Source organism: Cetorhinus maximus, chromosome 8 (assembly GCF_964194155.1).
Source record: "Cetorhinus maximus chromosome 8, sCetMax3.hap1.1, whole genome shotgun sequence".
Classification (NCBI taxonomy): Eukaryota; Metazoa; Chordata; class Chondrichthyes; order Lamniformes; family Cetorhinidae; genus Cetorhinus; species Cetorhinus maximus.
In genome coordinates, this window is record NC_135886.1 from 6,466,429 (window position 1) to 6,488,513 (window position 22,085).

The 22,085-nt window shown below is 46.4% G+C and overlaps 1 protein-coding gene across 4 annotated transcripts in view; it reads left to right on the top strand.

Annotated features, from left to right (window-relative positions):
- Nucleotides 1-22,085, top strand: part of LOC144683402 (transcription factor SOX-13-like) — a 186,878-nt gene that overhangs the window by 151,042 nt on the left and 13,751 nt on the right. For 3 of the 4 annotated variants that reach the window (XM_078546383.1, XM_078546384.1, XM_078546385.1), the window contains 5 exons: nucleotides 304-469; nucleotides 4,168-4,206; nucleotides 9,436-9,551; nucleotides 15,387-15,480; nucleotides 15,761-15,928. In XM_078546383.1, coding sequence (XP_078402509.1) covers nucleotides 304-469; nucleotides 4,168-4,206; nucleotides 9,436-9,551; nucleotides 15,387-15,480; nucleotides 15,761-15,928 — 583 coding nt within the window. The remainder of the gene's footprint in view (nucleotides 1-303; nucleotides 470-4,167; nucleotides 4,207-9,435; nucleotides 9,552-15,386; nucleotides 15,481-15,760; nucleotides 15,929-22,085) is intronic. The other variant, XM_078546381.1, reaches the window with a different exon arrangement.

Below are 22,085 nucleotides of genomic sequence, written 5' to 3' on the forward strand. Positions count from 1 at the left end.
GTGCTCCCGTATCCCAGCTTCACCCAGAATGTCCTATTGCAATTGACCTGTTGTCGTGGTCTCGATACCAACAGTCCTCTGTTGAAATGAAGACCACTAGTAGAGTGATTCCGATCGAGGGAAAATTGAGAAAATTTGATGCTGTTTAGAGAGAGGTCCTTCACTTAGAGATTTTGCTCGAAAGTTGAGAAGCATTTTTTTTTTTTCATGATTGACTTTCCAATATAGCTCAACTCCAGTGCATCTGCGGTAAAACCTGTGCCTTGGGTGGGAATTCTAATTTAATCCTCATCTTTCTTTAAGGAGGAAGCTTCTCAGCCATTGAATCTGACAGCGAAGACTAAAGGTACAGACATTTCGAAGTCTCCCTCATCTCCACAGGCCAAACTCAGGAGAGGACCCTCACCTTCAAGCTTTGTGATCCCGACAGAGTTACAGTCCAGCACACCAACATCCTTGTTAACCAGAGGTAAGGGGAGATTTGTGCAAGCCTTTGTGATTCTGCTGCCATTGATCGATTGTTGGGGAGTCCTGGGGAGCAGTCCGCTCCTGTCCATGAGATTGTTGCTGACTACTGCGGGGACAGTCAGCCAGATGCTTTAGCAGTGGTGCCTCTATGGTCAAACAGCCCATCAGCGTCACCAGGCTCACACATGACATGTGGGCAAGGTACTAAAAGGCTGATGACCAGTAAAATCAATACCCTAACATTAGCCAGTGTCTAACCAACATCTAGCAGCTCATACCTTTTTAATGAATCTACCTTTGACCATCTGTTGTCCATTGATGTTCTTGGCTATTTCATCTGATCTTAAATGGAACTCATACATATCCTCTGTTGCTAAAGTTGCCTTCAAGCACATCCATTTCTTCCTTCATAACACTTACTGTCTGGGACAGAAATTGCTACACACATTTAAACAAAACTTATCCTTTGTGCTTTAAACAGCTGCACAATTGATTGTTTAAATTTTGTTTTCTGCAATGGAGAGGAGCAATAAGAAAGGGCCACTTTCTGAATGGTACATCAGCTGGCTTAACATAACCTTTCTGGAGAACAACCTTTTGGGCAAACTTGATCATCAAATTACTGATTTATACAAAGCCTCCCATTATAAAACAGCACCTTGTGCAAGCTTCACACGTTCTGATGACATGTGTTTGAAACCTCAACTTCATTTTTAAAAAATCTTTCAAGGTGTATTTGCACAAATTATCTTGCTTTCCTATTTGAAGTTACAGATTTGAACTATTTGCAGCAAGGGTCAATTTTAAACAGGGTACTTCAGTACTTGAAGAGTAGTTTGTTACAAAACTCCAGCTAATTGAACAGAATTGAGATGGGCAACTCAATTATTAAACATCCACACTCCAAGCACCATCATACATCTAGGTTCTTTACCCTCATCAAATTCTTTTAGATTACACGCCTTCAGTTCTCAAGATCTGCAGTTCCCTCATAGGCTACGTCACTATCTTGATCATCTTCATTTTCTTTGGAACAACAAAAATCTCTTGCTTTTTAACCCCATTTCTACTAAGCCATATTGTTTCTTATTTAACCGAAATCTAGCAGCTCTTAGCTTTTGATGAATCTACCTTTGGTCACTCTTTGTTCATTCGGGATTCTTGGCTATTTCATCCGATCTCTCATAGAACATATCCTTTATTGTTAAAGTGGTCTTCAAGAACATCCACTTCTTCCTTTTAAGACTTACTTGTCCCCAAAACCTCTTTGATCTATACAGACCCATTCACACATACTTGAACACTGCAGCATATACCTGGTAAGCCCACTCTTACTCTTCCTCAGGTAAGATGGTAAACAAACCCTACAAAGTGCATATTGCACCTCTTCAGACCAACTGTGGCCATTTAGTTGGTTCCTTTTGTCAGGTGCTCCTGTAACTTATATTACCCGCTTGCCGATCCTTCCCTGCACCATCACGGATTCAGGGTACTCTTGTTACCTCCAGGACATCCAAAAATTTTATTTGATTTGAAATTAATATCTGTGGGCCCTTAACTGGCATTCTTAATCTTTCTCCATCCTCCCTGCGAGAGTGTGCTTTGTCTGTGCTTGATAATCAGTGTTCAGTGCCATATGGGTGACAGAGAAGCCTCTGTACAGGGTCTTGTGACCATGAATCCACCTCCCATCGCTTTGTGTGGTTCAAAACTGTCGCTAACTGAAGGGAGAGCAGGTTTTCACTGTACGCTGCATGGAATGAAATGATAAACCTGTTCCCTCATCACCCATAGCCCCACAGCAGACATCCCCCCAGGAAAATTATTGACACTTACATCTAAAAACACAGGGCTGAGCTTTTCCCCCGTCGGGGGGGCATTGTGTGGGGGCGGGCGGGCGCGAACCCGATCGGCGCCCCCAATCGGGGACAAGCCGCCATTTTACATGGGCGGGCCAATTAAGGCCCGCCCAGCGTGATGCTCGCCTGGAAGCACTATGCGCTCCCTGTGCGGGAGGTGGGGTGGGGGGAGAGGTGGGGATTCCCTGAGTCGTTCCCTGTGCTCTTTCGTGCATGCGCGCAAAAGAGCGCAGCGATCTCCCTCAGGGAGGTGCCTCAGGAAGATCGGTTTGACGTGTATAAATTTAAATAAAGAGAAATAAAAACTTGTCCCCTCATGTGACACTGTCACAGGAGCTGGGACGTGTGAAAGAATTATTTTTAACATTTTTATTGACTTTTAAAACGCTTCATGAAACATCAACCCGCCAGTGGATGAGGTTTCATGAAGGCCGCCTGGGCTCTTCGCCTGCCCCCCCGCCCGCCAGCCTTAAGCTCAGCCAATTGAATTAATTACTATTTAAATGGCCTTAATAGGCCTTTGACAGTTTGGCGGGCGTGCAGCCGAGTCGGCTGCGTGCCCGCCGAACCGAAGATCTAAATGTCGCGCGGTGATGTCGGGACACACGCCCAATGTTGTCACTCTTCAGTTTATGCGTCGGCGAATGGGCCCTGCCCCCGCTCGCCGACCGGGGAATTCAGCCCATAAGCTGTTTCTTTAAACCTGTTCGTAGATATTCTATGTTTGAATAATTTACTCCAAATTAAGCTAAGGCCATGTGGCTAGCTTTAACCGCGTTAAGAACAGATGTAAAATTGTGTGTACAAGTGTTATGATATGGCAGGTGACACTTGCCAGGCTTCCAAATCCCAAAGGGATACTTGGCCACACTATCGCAATGATTTTTGCAATTCGTATTTATTACGAGAAGGTTTGTGCACTGAAGTCAGAAATAACGAGTCCAACACCACCTTGAGAGATTTTAAAGGTTAAGTTAAAACATCTATTAACAAAAAAAGTTAAATACACAAGACTACAGTTACACAGGCAACAGTCCAACTAGATTCCTAATCCATAAAACATCCAGCGATATTACCACAAGCACCCACAGGGAGGTATTTCACAGTTTTTCTCTCCCTCTCACTCGACAATGGAACTCCAGAGGTTTTAACACAACCTTGGATATTGGAACAGCAAACTTCTCCAGGTTGGCTGGAGGCTTTTTCCACAAGTCTGTTTCTCACAGTGCACCTTTCAAGATCTCACATGGCCACTCCCCACACAGCTTTCATTCTTTCTTTAAATATATTTTCCCCCTTTTGATCTGTAAATCCCATTGTTTCCACCTGTCTTTGGAACTGTCTTTTCCCAGAATATAAAAATCTTTCATGTTGTCATCCTGGACAGCACTTTTGGGAAAAATAAATGTAATAACTTTGCCTGATTTATCTTGCCAGTTGTAAACATCTTATCATTTCCCTTTGAAAAGCCAGCAACCTCTCCACTTATCTAAAAATACAAATTAAATTCACACTGCATCTCACTTAGCTCATCCATTAACGTTTCAAATGCCTGTTTTTTAACACTTAACCTTCTGATGATTCAAACCTTACAGTCTGACTGTCTGCAGTTTCATTAAATTTGTCACACACACAGAAACATACACACACAAGCATAAGCCTGCTTTAAAGTATCCCACAGTAATATCCCAAGTGACCATCATTGTGCCCAACACATGTGGCAATAGATAGCTGTGGCTTTGTACATGACTGATGCGGTGATATGTTGGGTGGGGATTAGCTCATGTCTCTGTGTTCAATGGGGTACTAACTCTCCTTTTCAACTGCCTTTCTTCAATAGAAATGATAAGTAAAGAAGTTTTCTGGAGGAATCACTGGGGTCAGTAACTGTTCATTTTTACGTTTTAATCTTGTTTGTAAAGCCAATTGGATAGCACACCTGTACTGTTGTTTATTTTGTTGATGTATTAGGATTGTAGCACGCTCCCCCAACAGCGAGTCAAAGGGCTTTGTTTGACCTACTGTACTGCTCAGACCTAGGAGAATTTCCCAACAAGGGCACCAGGGGCGGGTGAAAAATCTGAGACCATTGGAAATGGGATAGTAACAGCAGTACTAGCTTTACAAAGCCAAACTGAATGGGTAGGTGGAGGGAATTGTGTGTGAAGCAGGAACACAGAAGACAGCAGTGTCCTTTCTGCAAGCATTGGGAAGGAAAAAGGATGAAGGATGAAGGCAGTGATGCCATATAGTGCGCACTATTCAGTCATTGTGCAAGCTTAGTGTGAGCGAAGCCTGTCCTGAACTCTTCCCTCCTCCTCCTCTTCTAATCTTTTCAACTAGAGCCTGAGTCTTTCGTCTGGATTTCTCAAGTAATTCAAAGGAAAGTTCTAGCCTGGAAATGATGATATTGCACTGGCACTTAAATGTGTTGCAAATTCTGCTATTTGAACAGATGTGTTACTCGTTTAAATACTGTGCTTTTTTGGAATGTAGGAATATTAGCCATTTAGCCCCTCAAGCCTGTTCAACCATTTGGTGAGATCATGGCTGATCTAACTCCATATGCCCACTTTGCCCCATTTTTTAAAATACCTTTGGTTAACAAAGGTCTATCAATCTCAGATTTCAAATTAATAATTGATCTAGCATCAATTGCTGTTTTCAGAAGAGAGTTCCAAACTTTCACCACCCTTTGTGTGAAGAAATATTTCCTAATTTCACTCCTGAAAGGTCTGGTTCCCACCTTTTGACTATGCCTCCTGGCTCTAGACTCCCCAACCAGCAGAAATAGTTTCCCTCTATCCGCCCTACCTGTTCACCTTAATATCTTGAAAATGTTGATTAAATCACCCCATAACCTTCTTTACTCCAGGGGATAAAACACTAGTTTGTTTAAGCTTTTCTCATAGCATAACCTTTGGGGTCCAAGTAACATTCTAGTAAATCTACACTGCACTCCGTCCAGGGCCAGTATATTCTTCTGAACAGTTTTGGGTTAAAGCATTAGTATGTCGAGCTGCTGACTCTCCCACTTTAGGCTGAAACCCACTGAGAAATATTGATCCATGTTATTGTGGTGGGATGTAGGGATCCAAGGGACTGCTGTAACTGCAGGGCTCAGTGTTAATGTTTCAACATGTGACCTTGTGTTTCAACTGCATTGAGTTATTCCACGCATAAGATGAGAAGATGGCAATTCCTGAGGCACCATGGAAGGGAGAGGCGCAGGCACAGTTTCCTGCTTCCCATGGGTGGAAAGTTTTGCTACATCTGTGCACTTGCTTTCTGTGTTCAACCCAGGCTGGTTAACCATGTTGGCTAGTCAGCGGTAGGATATATGGTCTTGGAATTGGAAGAGGGGTGTTGAGAGGCTTGCTTGTGCGTGTAAAAGGCTGGGATAGTGTGCATTAATAATCGACTCCCACAGCTACCTCGACTACAGCTCCTCACACTCCATTCCATTCTCCCAGTCCCTTTGCCTCCATCGCATCTGTTCAGATGCTGCCACCTTCCAAAATGATGCTTCTGACTTGTCTTCCTTTTTCCTTAACCAAGGGTTCCCTCCATTGTGGTTGACAGGGCCCTAAACTGTGTCCAACCCATCTCCCGCTCCTCTGCCCTCACCCCTTCCCCTCCCTTCCAGAACCATGATGGGGACCCCCTTCTCCTCACTTTTCACCTCAACAGCCTCTGTATGCAAAGGATCATCCTCCACCATTTCTGCCAATTCCAGCATGATGCCACCACCAAATACATCTTCCCCTCACCACCTCTGTCAGCATTCCATAGCAACTGTTCCCTTCGTAACTCCCTGGCCTGCTCCTCCATCACCCCTAACTCCTCATCCTCTTCCCATGGAACCTTCCCTTACAAACACAGAAGGTGCAACACCTGCCCCTTTACCTCCTCCCTCCTCACCGTCCAAGGCCCCAAACACTCCTCTCAGGTGAAGCAGCACTTCAAATTGAAGGCAGTGCAAGCAGTCTACTGCATTCACTGCTCCCAATGCGGTCTCCTCTACATTGGGGAGACTAAACGCAGACTGGATGACCACTTTGTGGAACACCTTCACTCAGTCGGCAAGCATGACCCAGATCTTCCTGTCGCTTGTCATTTCAACACACCACCCTGCTCTCATGCCCACATGTCCATCCTTAACCTGCTGCAATGTTCCAGTGAAGCCCAACGCAAACCGGATTCCGATTAGGCACTTGTAGCCTTCCGGACTTAACACTGAGTTCAACAATTTCAGGCCATGAACACACTCCCCCATCTTTACCCCTTTTTTAATCCATTTTTTAAAAAATTATTTATTTATTCACTTTTTAAATCCTTTTTCCCCAACCCCTCAGGGCCACCTGACACTTGTGTCTATGTTGCGCTTTCACAGAGTGCCGACCCTTGTTCTGCTATTAACACATTCTTCTAACTTACCTTGATGCCACTATCAGCACCTTCTTTAGTCTTTAACACTAACATTAACACTCCCTTTGTCTTACATCCATGACATCTTTGTCAATCTCTCCTTAGCTCCCTCCAATCCCTGACCTATCTTGCTTCACCCTCTCTTAAACAGTATGAAATCCATCACATTTTTACTTCTCTTTAGCTCTGAAGAAACTCGAAACACTGACTGTTTCTCTCTCCACAGATGCTGCAAGACCATGCTGACTTTTTCCAGCATTTTCTGTTTTTATTTGTATGTAAATAACTTCTCTCTCTCTCTCTTTTTCTCTCTCTCTCTCTCTCTCTTTCTCTCTCTCTCTCTTACTTTTCTCTCTCTCTCTTATTTTTGTCTCTCTCTTCCCTTCCCCCCTTCGCCACCACCACCCCTAAGGCAATGCCAAGTGTTTTTACATGCTTTGGAGACCTTTGAATGAGATTGGGTAAAATGTTTATAAGACACGGACTGTTGAATGCAATTTCACTTTTGGTTCTGTTATATGGATTTGTTCTCACTGACGTTACTGTCTCTCTGATCTCAAGTGGAAATCCTATACTGTTGCCTCCAAAATGTTTGGTTTCCTTTCCTGACTATTTATCCTTCATCACTTTTAACTCTCTATAAAGCATAAGTCACTATATCAAAGACTTAAATATGGCTGCCATGAGGAGGCCCTTTTAACCCACTAAGCTTTTGCCAAAGTTCAAGGTAAAAGCTTGTTTTCTGATTGATATTGCTTCTCTTTTCTCTCTCATCCATTCCAACCTCTGTCCTTCTACACTCATTTTTCAGACCCTTTCTATTTTATTAATGTTACTATGGTCACTATTTCAGAATTGCTTTTCCTTATTCTTCCTCAGCTGTGAGTACATTGTTCTAGACATTCTGACTGTGATGAGATCGAGGCTCATTACCCTCCCTCCTGCTCTAGCTCATTCTTTCCCAGAACCTCAAAAGATTGGGTTTGCTTTGCTTCCTTCAGTCTCTGAATGCTCCGACAATCTTCAGTCATTGCTTCCTGCTTTACCTTGTCTTCCCTTATCCTCTTTTAAACCTGCCCTGTAGGCCTTGATGCTTTGCCTACATCTTTGCAGTTAAAGTGAACTGGAGCTTGCATATTGATTGGTCATACTGCAACTGCTGGAACTCATCAAGACTTCTTTGACAGCACCTCCCGAACACACGCGCTCCATTTCCCAAAAGTGCAAGGGCAGCAGATGTATGGTAACACCATTGCCTCCAAGTTCCCCTTCCAAGTCACATACCATCTCAATTTGGATATGTCTCCCATTATCGTCGCTGGGTTCAATCCTGGAAGTCCCTGACGACACTGCAGCTATACCTTCACCACACAGGCTGCAGAGGTTCAAGAAGGTGGATCACCACCACCCTCTCAAAGGCATCAAGGAATGGGCAATAAATGCTGGCCTTGCTGCTGAAGAGACCCAGCACCTCCCTAAGTGCAACATCCATCTGCCAATCCCTTATCCTTATAAACAAGACCCTGTCTTCTAATGTAATCTTCCAAAATTCTTCCGCAGATTTGAACCATTCCTACCCTCTCAGCTCATTTTGAACCTTGCCCTACCTTTGCTGAAAGACTCAATGTAAAATATTACTCATGTAGTCGGCACCACAGGGGAGAAATATTTCCATTGCTATTATTTCTGATGATGAGCAAAAGTGGATCTGTTCTTTCAGGTCCTTCTAAATTATTGTAATGTTTTCAGTTTTGAAAACAAAAATAGAATTCTTGGGATCTGGGCATTGCTGGCAAGTCCAGCACTTAGTGCCTATCAACCCCCTTGCCTTTAGAAACTGGAAGTGGGGTTGCCTCTTTGAACCAGGGTAGTGATTTTGACAGAACTCCAGTGGTTTTATTAGGAGTCTTCAGAAGCAGTTAAGAGTCAACCATTGTTGATGTGGGTCTGGAGTCACATATTGACCAGATTGGTGAATGACAGTGGGTTTTCTTCACTCTCTAAAGGACATTAGTGAACTGGTTAGGTTTTTATGATAGTCCACAGCTTTGTGGTCACGTTTCTTGGTACTAACTCTTTATTTCCAGATTTTTATTATAAACTGAATTCGAATTCTCAAACTGCCACGGTGAGATTTGAACAGTCATTCTCCGGTTTATAATTCCAGGCCTGTGGATGATTAGTTCAGTAACATAGCCAGTGCACTGCCAAATCCTGACAACTGTCTCCTTCTCTGACGCTTTCAGTCCCATTCCAATTCCCCTCAACCCTTTCCGATATCCCCTTTAAGACCTGCCTCTGATTGAGGTACAGATCTACAGGAGCCAAGAAGCCCGTTAGTTTGTTGGCTAAGTGCTCATTTTCTTCGTGTGAGCCTACACAAGAGAGTGCTGCAGCTGAACCCGATCCTGTCCTCCACAACCGTCCGTACACTTGCACATTCTGTGGGTCTCATTGAGTAATGATCAGGTATATCACACACCAAGAACATCCTCCCTTCGCCTTGGCTGAAATCAATCTTTCAATTGATATCTGGAAATCTCTGTCTCTGCAGCTGCTGTGGGAGGACTGAGGCCATTTGGTACCTCTTCTGTTGGGTTTAATTTGAGTTCATGGAATGAAGAGTTTGGCTGTGAATTGTCTCTCTGACTCCACGTTTGGATTGTTTTGTCTTTCCCAGGTTATCCGGTTGAGCAGGATGCCATTGGAAAGGCCATGCAGAGTCCAAAGCAGATCTTTCTTGGGAAGAGCCGAGCGATGGAAATTCCAGCTGTAAACAATAGCAGGAAGGACAAGGTCAGTGTTAGGCAGAGGAGGAGAGTTCAATTTGCCTGACCAATTCTGGAAAAAGCTTTATTCCATCGAGCCTTACTCTTGATTCTTCATGTAGTATATCCAGTTAAACTCTACACCCTCATTGATTTTACCCCATTCTCCTCCCGCTCACACCTACTACTACTACAGCTTGCAATTATATCAGGGCTTTAACAAGTTAAAATGGCCCAAGGTGATTCAAGGTAAACCAAAAATAGACATTGAGCCTCATGGGATAATACAACAGGTGACAAAAGAGGTAGGTTTTAAAGCATTAATATCGACGCAACACACTTCAGATGCTGGAAATCTAAAATAAAAGACAAAATTACTGGAAATACTCAGCATCTGTGAAAGGAGAGTTAATGGGAGGTAATTAATGGAGGTGGCTGGGTTTGCATTCTCTCCTTTAGAGAAGACCCGTCAAATAAAGTGCCACTTGGGCACTTAACTGGACAGCAGCAGACCTTCCCCAGGATCAGGGACCCTGGGCTGGTAACCCTGCCCACCGCAAGCTGACAGCCAACAGACGCCAGTGGCCCTATTGTACAGCTGTGCCACTGGGGATGTGGAGGCTGCTACCGGTGCAACACCTACTTGAAGCCTAAGATCAGCGCTGGATCACAGGCCACAAGTGAATGATGGTGGGAGGGGCAATCACAGGGTGGGAGGGGCAATCACAGGGTGGGAGGGGCAATCACAGGGTGGGAGGGGCAATCACAGGGTGGGAGTCTCAGAGAAGGGGGGGAGGGGTTTTGGCAGCAAGGGCGGGGGCGTGGCTTTTAGCTCGCCCCCCCACCCCAGCTTCCTGACACTGGGTGTCTCTATCAGGCACCGAGTGCCTTTAAACAAGGGACCCCCACACACTTGCCCCCCCCCCCCCCCCCCACCTCCATCACCCCCCAGTTGCCCAAGGAGCCCACAAGCAGCTCCTCACGGGGTTGGTTGTTGTACTCCCCGCATGGTAAGACCACGGCCTCACGCTGGGTTAATACCAGTGGGCATTACTCGCCTTAATTGGAACTGATTGGGTGGGAGGCAGGAAGGCTGTAGGCTTCCCACCCACAACTCCCTGCCATCAAACTCACCACAGGGGAGGGCATTAAACTCCACGCATAGTGCAGGAAATTGAGGAAGGAAGGCTGAATGGTTTAGGGAGGGAATTCCAGAGCTTAGGGCCTAGGCAGCTGAAGACCACCATGGCTGCCAACGGTGGAGCGATGAAAATCAGGGACGCTCAAGAGCCCAGAGATCGAGGAGGGCACATATAGGGCCGGGAGAAATGACAGAGATAAGGAACGACGAGGCCACAGTGGGATTGAAAATCAAGGGGGAGAATTTTTCAAACGAGGTATTGTCAGATTGGGAACCGATGTAGATCAGTGAACACACGGGCGTTGGTTGAATGGGATTTGCTGCGAGTTTGGATACAGGAAGCAGCGTTTTGGATGAGCTCAAGTTTACGGTTGGAGGCTGGGATGTCATTGGAGCGGGTCAAGCCTAGAGGTAACTAGGGAAGGGATGATTGTTTCAGCAGCGTATAGACTGAATCATTGTCGGAGACGGGTGGTATTACGGAGATGGAAGTCTGCTGTCTTGGTGATCGAGTGGTTATGTAATGGGAAGCTGAGCTCAGGGTCAAATAGGTCTCAGCGTGAGATGCCGTGTAACTGGGTCGCTGCTACTCTCTGAGCAGCAGGCTTTATTCTGTGGTTGGGTGTGTGCTCTTATCTTGGCTTTGCTACCTCAATGGCACTCATTTGCAGGGGCAGAATTTTACGTTTGCCCACCCGCAGGTTTGCAGGCGTGGGATAAAATTCTTCACATAGCCTCCCCGCTGGGCTCCCGCCTGCCCTCCGGGCCCCCGCCTGCCCTCCGGGCCCCCGCCTGCCCTCCGGGCCCCCGCCTGCCCTCCGGGCCCCCGCCTGCCCTCCGGGCCCCCGCCTGCCCTCCGGGCCCCCGCCTGCCCTCCGGGCCCCCGCCTGCCCTCCGGGCCCCCCCCTGCCCGCTGGGCCCCCGCCTGCCCTGCCCTCTCGGCAAAATTTTACTGTGGGATGGACAGGACCTAGGCTGGCCAGGCCGCCCTTACTCCATTTGAGGCCCTTAAGCGGCCAGTTAATGACCACTTAAGGGCTGTTTCCAGCTCCAGCTCAATTTTCAGGATGGCGGGAGGAATTCGGCTGGGAGCAACCTGAAAAGTGACCCTGCTCAGGCCTCAGGGCGGGAAGATGGGGGTTTGCCTCCATGAACAGCCTGGTCTCTCCAACAGCACCTTCCTACCCTTCCTCTACCCTTCCCCTCCTAGCCCTCACCTCCCCACCCCGCCTTGAGACCCCCAAAACTTACCTGGCTCTGGACTCCCGGGACTTATACTCTGGGAACTGCTTGCAGTCCCTGTCCTGCCCACTGCAGTTTCTGGCGCCGGTGGGACTAGCGCACTGCTGGCCAATCAAATTGGTTTTCAGCTCTCTTATGTGGGACTCCCTCCCAAGTGAGGGGCTGAAGTCCCGCCTCCAGCCAATTAATGCTGGGGAAGGAAGCTCCACCTTCTGAAAAACCCTGGCCCAGGGACCCAGATGCAGGTTTCTGTGCAGTTTATTTGTTACTGGCTAACTCCTCCTGCCCCAGGCCCCTATCCCCCAGACGTTCAGCCTTTCCTCACACTGGATGCATCATGTTCGCTGACCTCTGGGACTCATTCCCTCTCACCGACAGTGTGGTAACAGCAGGGGAATGAAAACCTCAAATGTTCTGTAGGCAAGAGCCAGTTCAATAAGTTATAAGACAAAAGCGTATTGTTAAGCTACTTTATAGGTGAGTGTGACCTTGACATCAAGGCAGCATTTGACCGAGTGTGGCATCAAGGAGCCCTAGCAAAACTGGGGTCAATGGGAATCGGGGGGGGGGGGAAACTCTCCACTGTTTGGAGTCATACCTAGCACAAAGGAAAATGATTGTGGTTTTTGGAGGTCAATTATCTCAGTTCCAGGATATCACTGCAGGATTTCTTCAGTGTCATGTCCCCAAGCCCAACAATCTTCAGCTGCTTCATCAATGACCTTCTTTCCATCATAAGGTCAGAAGTGGGGATATTCGCTGATGATTGCACAATGTTCAGCACCATTCGCAACTCCTCAGATACTGAAGCAGTCCAGGTCAAATGCAACAAGACCTGGACAATATCCAGGCTTGGGCTGACAAGTGGCAAGTAACATTCGTGCCACACAAGTGCCAGGCAATGACCATCTCCAACAAGAGAGAATATAACCATTGCCCCTTGATGTTCAATGGCATTACCATCACTGGATCCCCCACTATCAACATCCTGGGGGTTACCATTGAACAGAAACTGAACTGGACTAGCCATATAAATACTGTGGCTACAAGAGCAGGTAGGAATCCTGCGACAAGTAACTCACCTCCTGACTCCCCAAAGCCTGTCCACCATCTACAAGTATAAGTCAGGAGTGAGATGGAATACACTCTCCATTTACCTGGATGAGTGCAGCTCCCACAACACTCAAGAAGCTTGACACCATCCAGGACAAAGCAGCCGGTTTGATTGGCACCCCATCCACAAACATTCACTCCCCCCACCACTGACAAACAGTGACAGCAGTGTGTACCATCTACAAGATGCACTGCAGGAATTCACCAAGGCTCCGCCGTAGGCAGCACCTTCCAAACCCATGACCACTACCATCTAGAAGGCCAAGGGCAGCAGACACATGTAAACACCACCATCTGGAAGTTCCTCTCCAAGCCACTCACCATCCTGACTTGGAAATATATCGGCCGTTCCTTCACTGTCGCTGGGTCAAAATACTGGAACTCCCTCCCTAACAGCCCTGTGGGTGTACCTACACCACAGGGACTGCAGTGGTTGAAGAAAGCAGCTCACCACCACCTTCTCAAGGGCAATTAGGGATGGGCAATAAGCGCCGGTCTAGCCAGCGATGCCCACATCCCGTAAATGAATACAAAATAAATAAAAAAGAAACGCAACTGAAACTCTTTCAGAATATAGGGATTCAATTTCTATAAGTATATCATATTGTAAAATTTATCTGTTTTAAAAAAATAATGGTTAAAGCAAAGGGAAACTAAGCTAATAGGGAGGCCTGCGTCCTATTCCCAACCTTAAACCGAGCAGTACTTTTGCCTGAGGGATTCTGCTGTGCATTGTGGTGCTGTTGACCTTATTATTGTTGTTTTGTCTGTGTGCCTCACTTTCTTCCTGCCATAATTTCCTGTTAGCTATTCCTTTTTTTAATTCTTTCGTGGGATGTGGGCGTCGCTAGCAAGGCCAGCATTTGTTGCCCATCCCTAATTGCTCTTGAACTGAGTGTCTTGTTAGGCCATTTCAGAGGACAGTTAAGAGTCAACCACATTGCTGTGAGGTCTGGAGTCACATGTAGGCCAGACCAGGTAAGGATGGCATATTTCCTTCCCTAAAGGACATTAGTGAACCAGATAGGTTTTTACGACAATCGGTGACAGTTGTCATGGTCGCCATCACTAAAGTTAGCTTTAATTCCAGATTTATTAATTGAAATTAAATTCCATCAGCTGCTGTGATGGGATTTGAACCCATTCCCCAGAGCACAAGAACACGAAATAGGAGCGGGAGTAGACTGTATGGCCTGTCGAGCCTGCTCCGCCACTTAATATGATCATGGCTGATCTTGGGCTTCAACTCCATTTTCCCCACTTGCTCCCCATGTTCCTTAATTCCCTGAGACACCAAAAATCTGTCTGTCCCAGGCTTAAATGGATTCAACGTTTGGAGCATCCACAACCCTCTGGAGAAGAGAATTCCAAAGATTCACAGCCCGCGAAGTGAAGTAATTTCTCCTCATCTCAGTCCTAAATGATTGGACCCTTATCCTGAGGCTGTGCCCCAACGTGTGTTAGATTTCCTACCAGTGGAAACAACCTCTCAGCATCTACACTATCGAGCTCCTTCAGAATTTTGTAGGTTTGGTCTAGGGGCAGCATTTTCCGGCCGGCGAGTGGGGGTGGGGGCACGCTCGCCAACGAGTAAAATGACGCAGGGTGATATCAGGCGCGCATCCCGACATCACCCCGCGTCATTTAGATTTTCAGTTCAGCGGGCGCGCAGCCAAGTCAGCTGAGCACCCACTGACCTGTCAACGGCCTATTAAGGCCATTAAAAAAGTCATTAAAATAATTAGTGGTCCTGCCCGTCCAACCTTAAGGTTGCCGGGCAGGCAAAGAGCCCAGGCGGCCTTCAGAAAAAGCATGAAACCTCATCCACAGGCGGGATGAGGTTTCATGAGGGATTTAAAATGTTTCGGAAAATTTTTAAATAAAAATAATGGACGTGTCCCAGCTCATGTTACAGTGTCACATGAGGAGACATGTCAGGACAAATTTTTCTTACCTTTAATAAATTTTTAAACCTTCAACCGATCTCCCTGAGGCAGCACTTTGCCTCAGGGAGATCTGTGCACTCTACCACGCGCATGTGCAAAAGAGCACACAGACCTGCTCAGGGAATCCCACCCACCCGCACAGGGAGCACACAGCACTTCGGGCGGGACGTCACGCTGGGCAGGCCTTAATTGGCCCGTCCACGTAAAATGGCGACGCGCCCCCGACTGGGGTGGGGTGGGGGGCGCCGATCAGGAACCCACCTGCTCACGCCCGCCCCTGCACAACTCACCCCCCCCCAACCACCCCAAAACAGGGGGAAAGTGCTGCCTCACGCCTCTGGTTCACTAGTCCAGTGAAATTACCATCGTCTCCTTAAACCATTGACTCTAACTCCACAGCCTTCCTCCTTGTGCCTTTCAGGATTCAAGAGTAACAGAGTCGCCACTCGCGAAACAAGACGACGGGAAAACAGCAAGTGGGAATGAAGATTTTAATAGCAGCAATGATTCTGAAGGTGTGTAGCACAATACTGCTTCCCATCGATGGGAATCAGTGAGGCGAGTATGGGCGGCCATTTTAATTTGCCGCTAGGTGCAGAGTGCTAAATAAAATGGCTGCTCCTGACACTTCACTGATTTTGTACGATGTCCACCCTGTGCTAGTTAGTTTTTCGAGCTTATTCCTTATTCCCTACTCCTTATTTTTATCTCCCAATCCCATGCATGTGTGTTCCGTTCCAGCTCAATAAAATCCCTATGGTGTTCTGATTCATTCCATTTGTTTGCCCGCTTCAGGAAACCTGACTCTCTCGGGGTCGAAAGGCTACGAGTCCAGAGGTGGTAGCAACCACGAGCACATCAAACGACCAATGAATGCATTCATGGTGTGGGCAAAGGACGAACGAAGGAAGATCCTTCAAACTTACCCTGACATGCACAACTCCAGCATCAGCAAGATATTGGGTAAGAGAGAGAGAGGGCGGCCTAGGATCCGGCTATTCCTGAAAAATTAGGGCGGAGTTTTATGACCCCATCGCGGTTGGAAAATGAGGCGAGCCATTCAGAGGCCCGTTGACTTCAGCGGGACTGGAAAATCCCGCCAGCCTGAGGGGCTGTAAAATTCCACCCATAGAGAAGACATTGGTTCCCCACCGAGGAGCCAGTGAGCCTGGAGAATCAGGTGTTCTTCAATCCAGGCGCCCTAATCCCATAGAGCGCATCCTGTGGAGGCCCTTGATCATGCAAAACTCACCATAGCCTCCGTAGAGCCTGTAGAGAGCGCATTCACCCTCCAGAAAAGATGGCGAACTTAAAGAATATGCAGTCCTCTCTATTGGAATCCAAATCTATATAATACGCTGTCTACTCCGTTGGAATGCTGAATCTGTAAAATACAGAACGTTCCTCTGTTTCTTGCGATGACTTATTGGATGCTGCGTTCAGTGACGATCAGCTCGATAAGAAGTATTTAGGCATTCGCTTGCGTTGCCCTAGCCTCCAGGGCTTTGGGCCAAGCGCTGGAAAATAGGATTAATGTCGTCAGATCTTTGTTGACCGGTGTGGACACGATGGGCTGAATGGCCTCCTCCTGTGCTGTAAATGGTCTATGAGCCTCTCCATGAGATACATGGGCATCTTTGCACAAAAGGGTTAGGCTTTAGACAATCCGACAGTGTTAAATTGAACCTTTTGTTGAAATTGGACACAGATTTTAAAGGTGTTATGTCTCCTGGCTCCTATAGGTTAGAAGTAATCACACTTTAGACTCAAAATGCTACAAGCTTTATTGAGTGTGTCACTTCCTGCCCTCCATGTGGCTGGTAGACTGACAGACTGAGACATTGTTACTCGGCACATGACTGCAGTGCGACAGTGACTATGGTGCCCTGGGGTGTGTGTTCACATAACAATTAGTTCCTGGCTCTTTATGAATAATGGAACAGTCTAATATAGAAGCAAAATACTGTGAATGCTGGAAGTCTGAAATAAAAACAACACAAAAAAAAATGCTGGAAATACACGGTAGGTCAGACAGCATCTGTGGAGAAAATCAGAGGCGTGAATGACTGCCTAGCAACCATCTGAATGCAACACGAAGGGATAAAAGGGGAAAAAAACACAGACCAAGATGAAGACAGGTTTTAACAACTGTAGACCACCTTCATTTTGCTCTGGATGTTTGTTTCTTGCTGGGTTAGTCTTGGCTTGTTGCTGTGCCTCATTTTGGACACAACCTTTGTTTCTTTTCTATTTGGCTGTTGCATCATGAAATCTTTTGTTATTCAATCTCCCCTCACCCTCCACCCTTTCACAGACCCTTCCCTTTTGTTTGTCCTGTCCCCTCCCACCCCCCCACCCCTTCCACTGCCTTTTTTTAAAAAAAAACTTACATTTTTACCGTTCTTCAGTTCTGATGAGAGATCATCCACCTGAAACAGTGACTCTGTTCCTCTCCACGGACGCTGCCTGGACCTGCTGAGCATTTCTGGCACGTGTTATTGTTAGTGAACAATGCAGCAATAGGGTTAGTGCAGTGTGATGGGAGTTCAGCTGATGGATGTGGCAGGTTCAGCAGTAAGGAGGTTGTTGAAGGTGCAATGCCTTTCACGACCACTGAATGTCTCAGAACACTCTGCAAGCCAAACTCTCGAAGTTCAGTCATTGTTGTAATGTAGAAAGCGTGGCAGCCAATTTACCCACGGCAAGCTCCCTCAGACAGCAATCTGATAATGGCCAGATAAACTGCTTTTTTTGGTGATGTTGGTTAAAGATAAATATTGACCAGGACACCAGCGGTAACTCCTCTGCTCTTCAAGATAGTGCCATGGGATTGCTTGCATCCACCTGAGATATCAGATGGTGCCTTGATATAACGTCTCATCTGAAAGACAGCGCCTCTGACAGTACTGCACTGGAATTGTCAGCCTTGACTTTTGTGCTTAAGTCCTGGATTGGGGACTTGAACCCGCGATACTCTGGCTCGGAGGCAAGAATGCTAGCAACAGAACTATGACTGACTGACAGTAAATAAATATAGCACCATGTTGAACAATGAGACCTGCAGGTTTACGAGGACGTCCTTGTGTTCTAGCTGGGTGCAAGGTACACAATCACTCAATGCAATAACTATTTTATCTTCAGCATCTAATCCGTGCTATTTGTAATGGGTGTGATCGTTTTTATTCATGACTTTTGCTTTATCGCTGTAGAGAGGTATTGGCGGTACCTTGTTTATCTCTGGGTGTGATGTTTTTGAGGAGACTGCCCTGTTCTGCCATGGATACCAAATGTTTTCATTGTCTGACATAAATAGCTCTGTCAATGTGCTGCTGCCTATGAATGGAAGTTTTTTCTTTTGTATGAAAAGCACAAAGCCTTGTATTTATACAGCTCCTTAGTACACCTTTCTATATCATTACAAAGTGGTCCATGAATGATAATTAACTTTGAAGTGCAGTGATTGCTACTGGATAGGCAAATATGGCAGCCATTTTATGCAAGCTGCAATTCCACTAAGAGCTGTGACATTCTTTGTTAGTTGCTCTGTTTTTGGTTGTGATGATTGAGGGATATAAGTTTGCAACTGGTCGATTGAGCGTACGTATATCTGTGGATAGGTGGTTGCTTTGTGTCCACCTTAGCTGAGTAGCTAGCAGCCTCATCTTAGCGTCAGAAGGTTGTGGGTTCATGCCCGACAGACTTGAGCACACTGTTAAGGCTGATTCTGAGAAAGAGTTGAACTGTCTTAGGTGCCATATTTCAGTTGAGACGTTAATCTGAGGCCCATTCAGGTGGACGTGAAAGATCCCACGGCACTGTTTGAAGAGAAAGGGAAAATTCTGCCCTAACGTCATCACCCAAGATGTGTTACCTGGTCATTAATCTCACTGATGTTTATGGGAGCTTGCTGTGCACAAATTGGCTACCGCACATTCCCCTTCATTAAAACACTCACTACTCTTCAAAAATACTTTATTTGCAGTGAAGCACTTGGGACATCCTGCGATTGAGACCCTACGAACATTGACAGCAATGCTCATAGCAATGCCAAGTTGTTTCCTTGTAGAATGGGTCAGTTTGTAATAGTATAGAGTAAGAGGGGATGTGTGGGGGAGTCCTTCTTCAGTAACTGAGCTGCGTTGGGGCACAGAGGGCTTCCCGCAATACAGGGTGCAGTCAACAGGACTTTAAACTAGAAAGTGGGGGGGAGGAAAGGGTAAAACTCCAAGAAGTATGACTAATGGGAAACAAAGCAGCAGGTTAGCGTGTGGGGGGGGAGGGGGGTGTGGATTCAACTTCATGGAAAATTATGAAAAAACTGAAAAGAAAGGAGAGCCCAGGAGAGGCTATTCAAGTCCCCAGAACACAAAATAGGACAGAGTGTTTGGAAAGGGCTAGGAATCTAACTTCAAGCACATCAGATAAAGGGACGACAATGAGAAAGGGGACGGGAAATACAGGACTGAAGGTGTTGTATCTGAATGCGCGCAGTATACGAAATAAGGTAAATGAGCTTGTGGCGCAGATTGAAATTGGGAGGTATGATATGGTGGGCATCACAGAGACATGGCTGCAAGGGGATCAGGACTGGGAGCTAAATATCCAAGGATATACATCCTATCGAAAAGATAGGCAGGTTGGCAGTGGGGGTGGGGTTGCTTTGTTAGTAAGAAATGAAATTAAATCGATAGCAAGAAATGACGTAGGGTCAGATGATGTAGAATCTGTGTGGGTAGAGTTGAGGAACCGCAAAGGTTAAAAAACCATAATGGGAGTTATGTACAGGCCTCCGAACAGTAGTCAGGATGTGGGGCACAAGATACACCCAGAGATAGAAAAGGCGTGTAAGAAAGGCAAGGTTACAGTGATCATGGGGGATTTCAATATGCAGGTAGACTGGGAAAATCAGGTTGGTAGTGGATCCCAAGAAAAGGAATTTGTGGAATGTCTACGAGATGGCTTTTTGGAGCAGCTTGTGGTGGAGCCCACTAGGGAACAGGCAATTCTAGATTTAGTGATGTGTAATGAGGCAGATTTGATAAGGGAGCTTAAGGTGAAGGAACCCTTAGGAGGAAGTGACCATAATATGATAGAATTTACCCTGCAATTTGAGAGGAAAAAGCTGGAATCAGATGTAACAGTATTACAATTGAATAAAGGCAACTACAGAGGCATGAGGGAGGAGCTGGCCAGAATTGACTGGGAGATGAGCCTAGCAGGAAAGACAGTGGAACAGCAATGGCAGGAGTTTCTGGGAGTAGTTTGGGAGACACAGCAAAAATTCATCCCTTGGAAGAAGAAGCATACTAAAGGGAGGACGAGGCAGCCATGGCTGACAAGGGAAGTTAGGGACAGCATAAAAGCTAAAGAGAAAGCATACAATGCGGCAAAGAGCAGTGGGAAACCAGGGGATTGGGAAGCCTACAAAGACCAACAGAGGACAACTAAAAAAGAAATAAGGAGGGAGAAGATTAAATATGAGGGCAAACTAGCCAGTAATATAAAAGAAGATTGCAAGAGTTTTTTTAGATATATAAAGGGTAAGAGAGAGGCAAAAGTGGACATTGGGCTGCTGGAAAATGACGCTGGAGAGGTAGTAGTGGAGAACAAATAAATGACGGAGGAACTGAATAGGTACTTTGCGTCAGTCTTCACAGTGGAAGACACGAGTGACATTCCCAAAGTTCAAGAGAGTCGGGGGGCAGAGGTGAGTATGGTAGCCATTACCAAGGAGAAGGTGCTCGGAACGCTGAAAGGTCTGAAGGTGGATAAATCACCTGGACCAAATAGATTACACCCCAGAGTTCTGAAGGAGATAGCTGAAGAGATAGTGGAGGCGTTAGTGGTGATCTTTCAGAATCACTGGAGTCGGGGAGGGTCCCAGAGGACCTGAAAATCACTAATGTAACCCCGCTCTTTAAGAAGGGAGTGAGGCAAAAGATGGGAAATTACAGGCCGATTAGCCTGACCTCGGTCGTTGGTAAGATTTTAGAGTCCATTATTAAGGATGAGATTTCAGAATACTTGGAAGTGCATGATAAAATAGGGCAAAGTCAGCATGGTTTCATCAAGGGAGGTCATGCCTGACAAATCTGTTAGAATTCTTTGAGGAGGTAACGAGTAGGTTAGACAAAGAAGAGTGGATGTTATCTACTTGGACTTCCAGAAGGCCTTTGACAAGGTGCCGCACAGGAGGCTGCTCAGTAAGATAAGAGCCCATGGTGTTTGAGGCAAGGTACTAGCATGGATAGAAGATTGGCTGCCTGGCAGGAGGCAGAGAGTGGGGATAAGGGGGTCCTTCTCAGGATGGCGGCCGGTGACTAGTGGAGTTCCGCAGGGGTCAGTGTTGGGACCACAACTTTTCACTTTATACATTAATGATCTAGATGAAGGAACTGAGGGCATCCTGGCTAATTTTGCAGATGATACAAAGATAGGTGGAGGGACAGGTAGTATTGAGGAGGCAGGGAGGCTGCAGAAGGATTTGGACAGGTTAGGAGAATGGGCAAAGAAGTGGCAGATGGAATACAACGTGGGGAAGTGTGAGGTCATGCACTTTGGTAGGAAGAATAGAGGCAAAGACTATTTTCTAAATGGGGAGAGAATTCAGAAATCTGGAGTGCAAAGGGACTTGGGAGTCCTAGTCCAGGATTCTCTTAAGGTTAACTTGCAGGTTGAGTCGGTAGTTAGGAAGGCAAATGCAATGTTGGCATTTATTTCGAGAGGACTAGAATATAAAAGCAGAGATGTGCTGCTGAGGCTTTATAAGGCTCTGGTCAGACCACATTTAGAATATTGTGAGCAATTTTGGGCCCCGTATCTCAGGAAGGATGTTCTGGCCCTGGAGAGGGTCCAGAGGAGGTTCACGAGAATGATCCCAGGAATGAAAGGCTTAACATATGAGGAACGTTTGAGGACTCTGGGTCTCTACTCGAATGAGTTTAGAAGGATGAGGGGGGATCTGATTGAAACTTACAGAATACTGAAAGGCCTGGATAGAGTGGACATGGGGAAGATGTTTCCATTAGTAGGAGAGACTAGGACCGAGGGCACATCCTCAGAATAAAGGGAAGACCTTTTAGAACAGAGATGAGGAGAAACGTCTTTAGCCAGAAAGTGG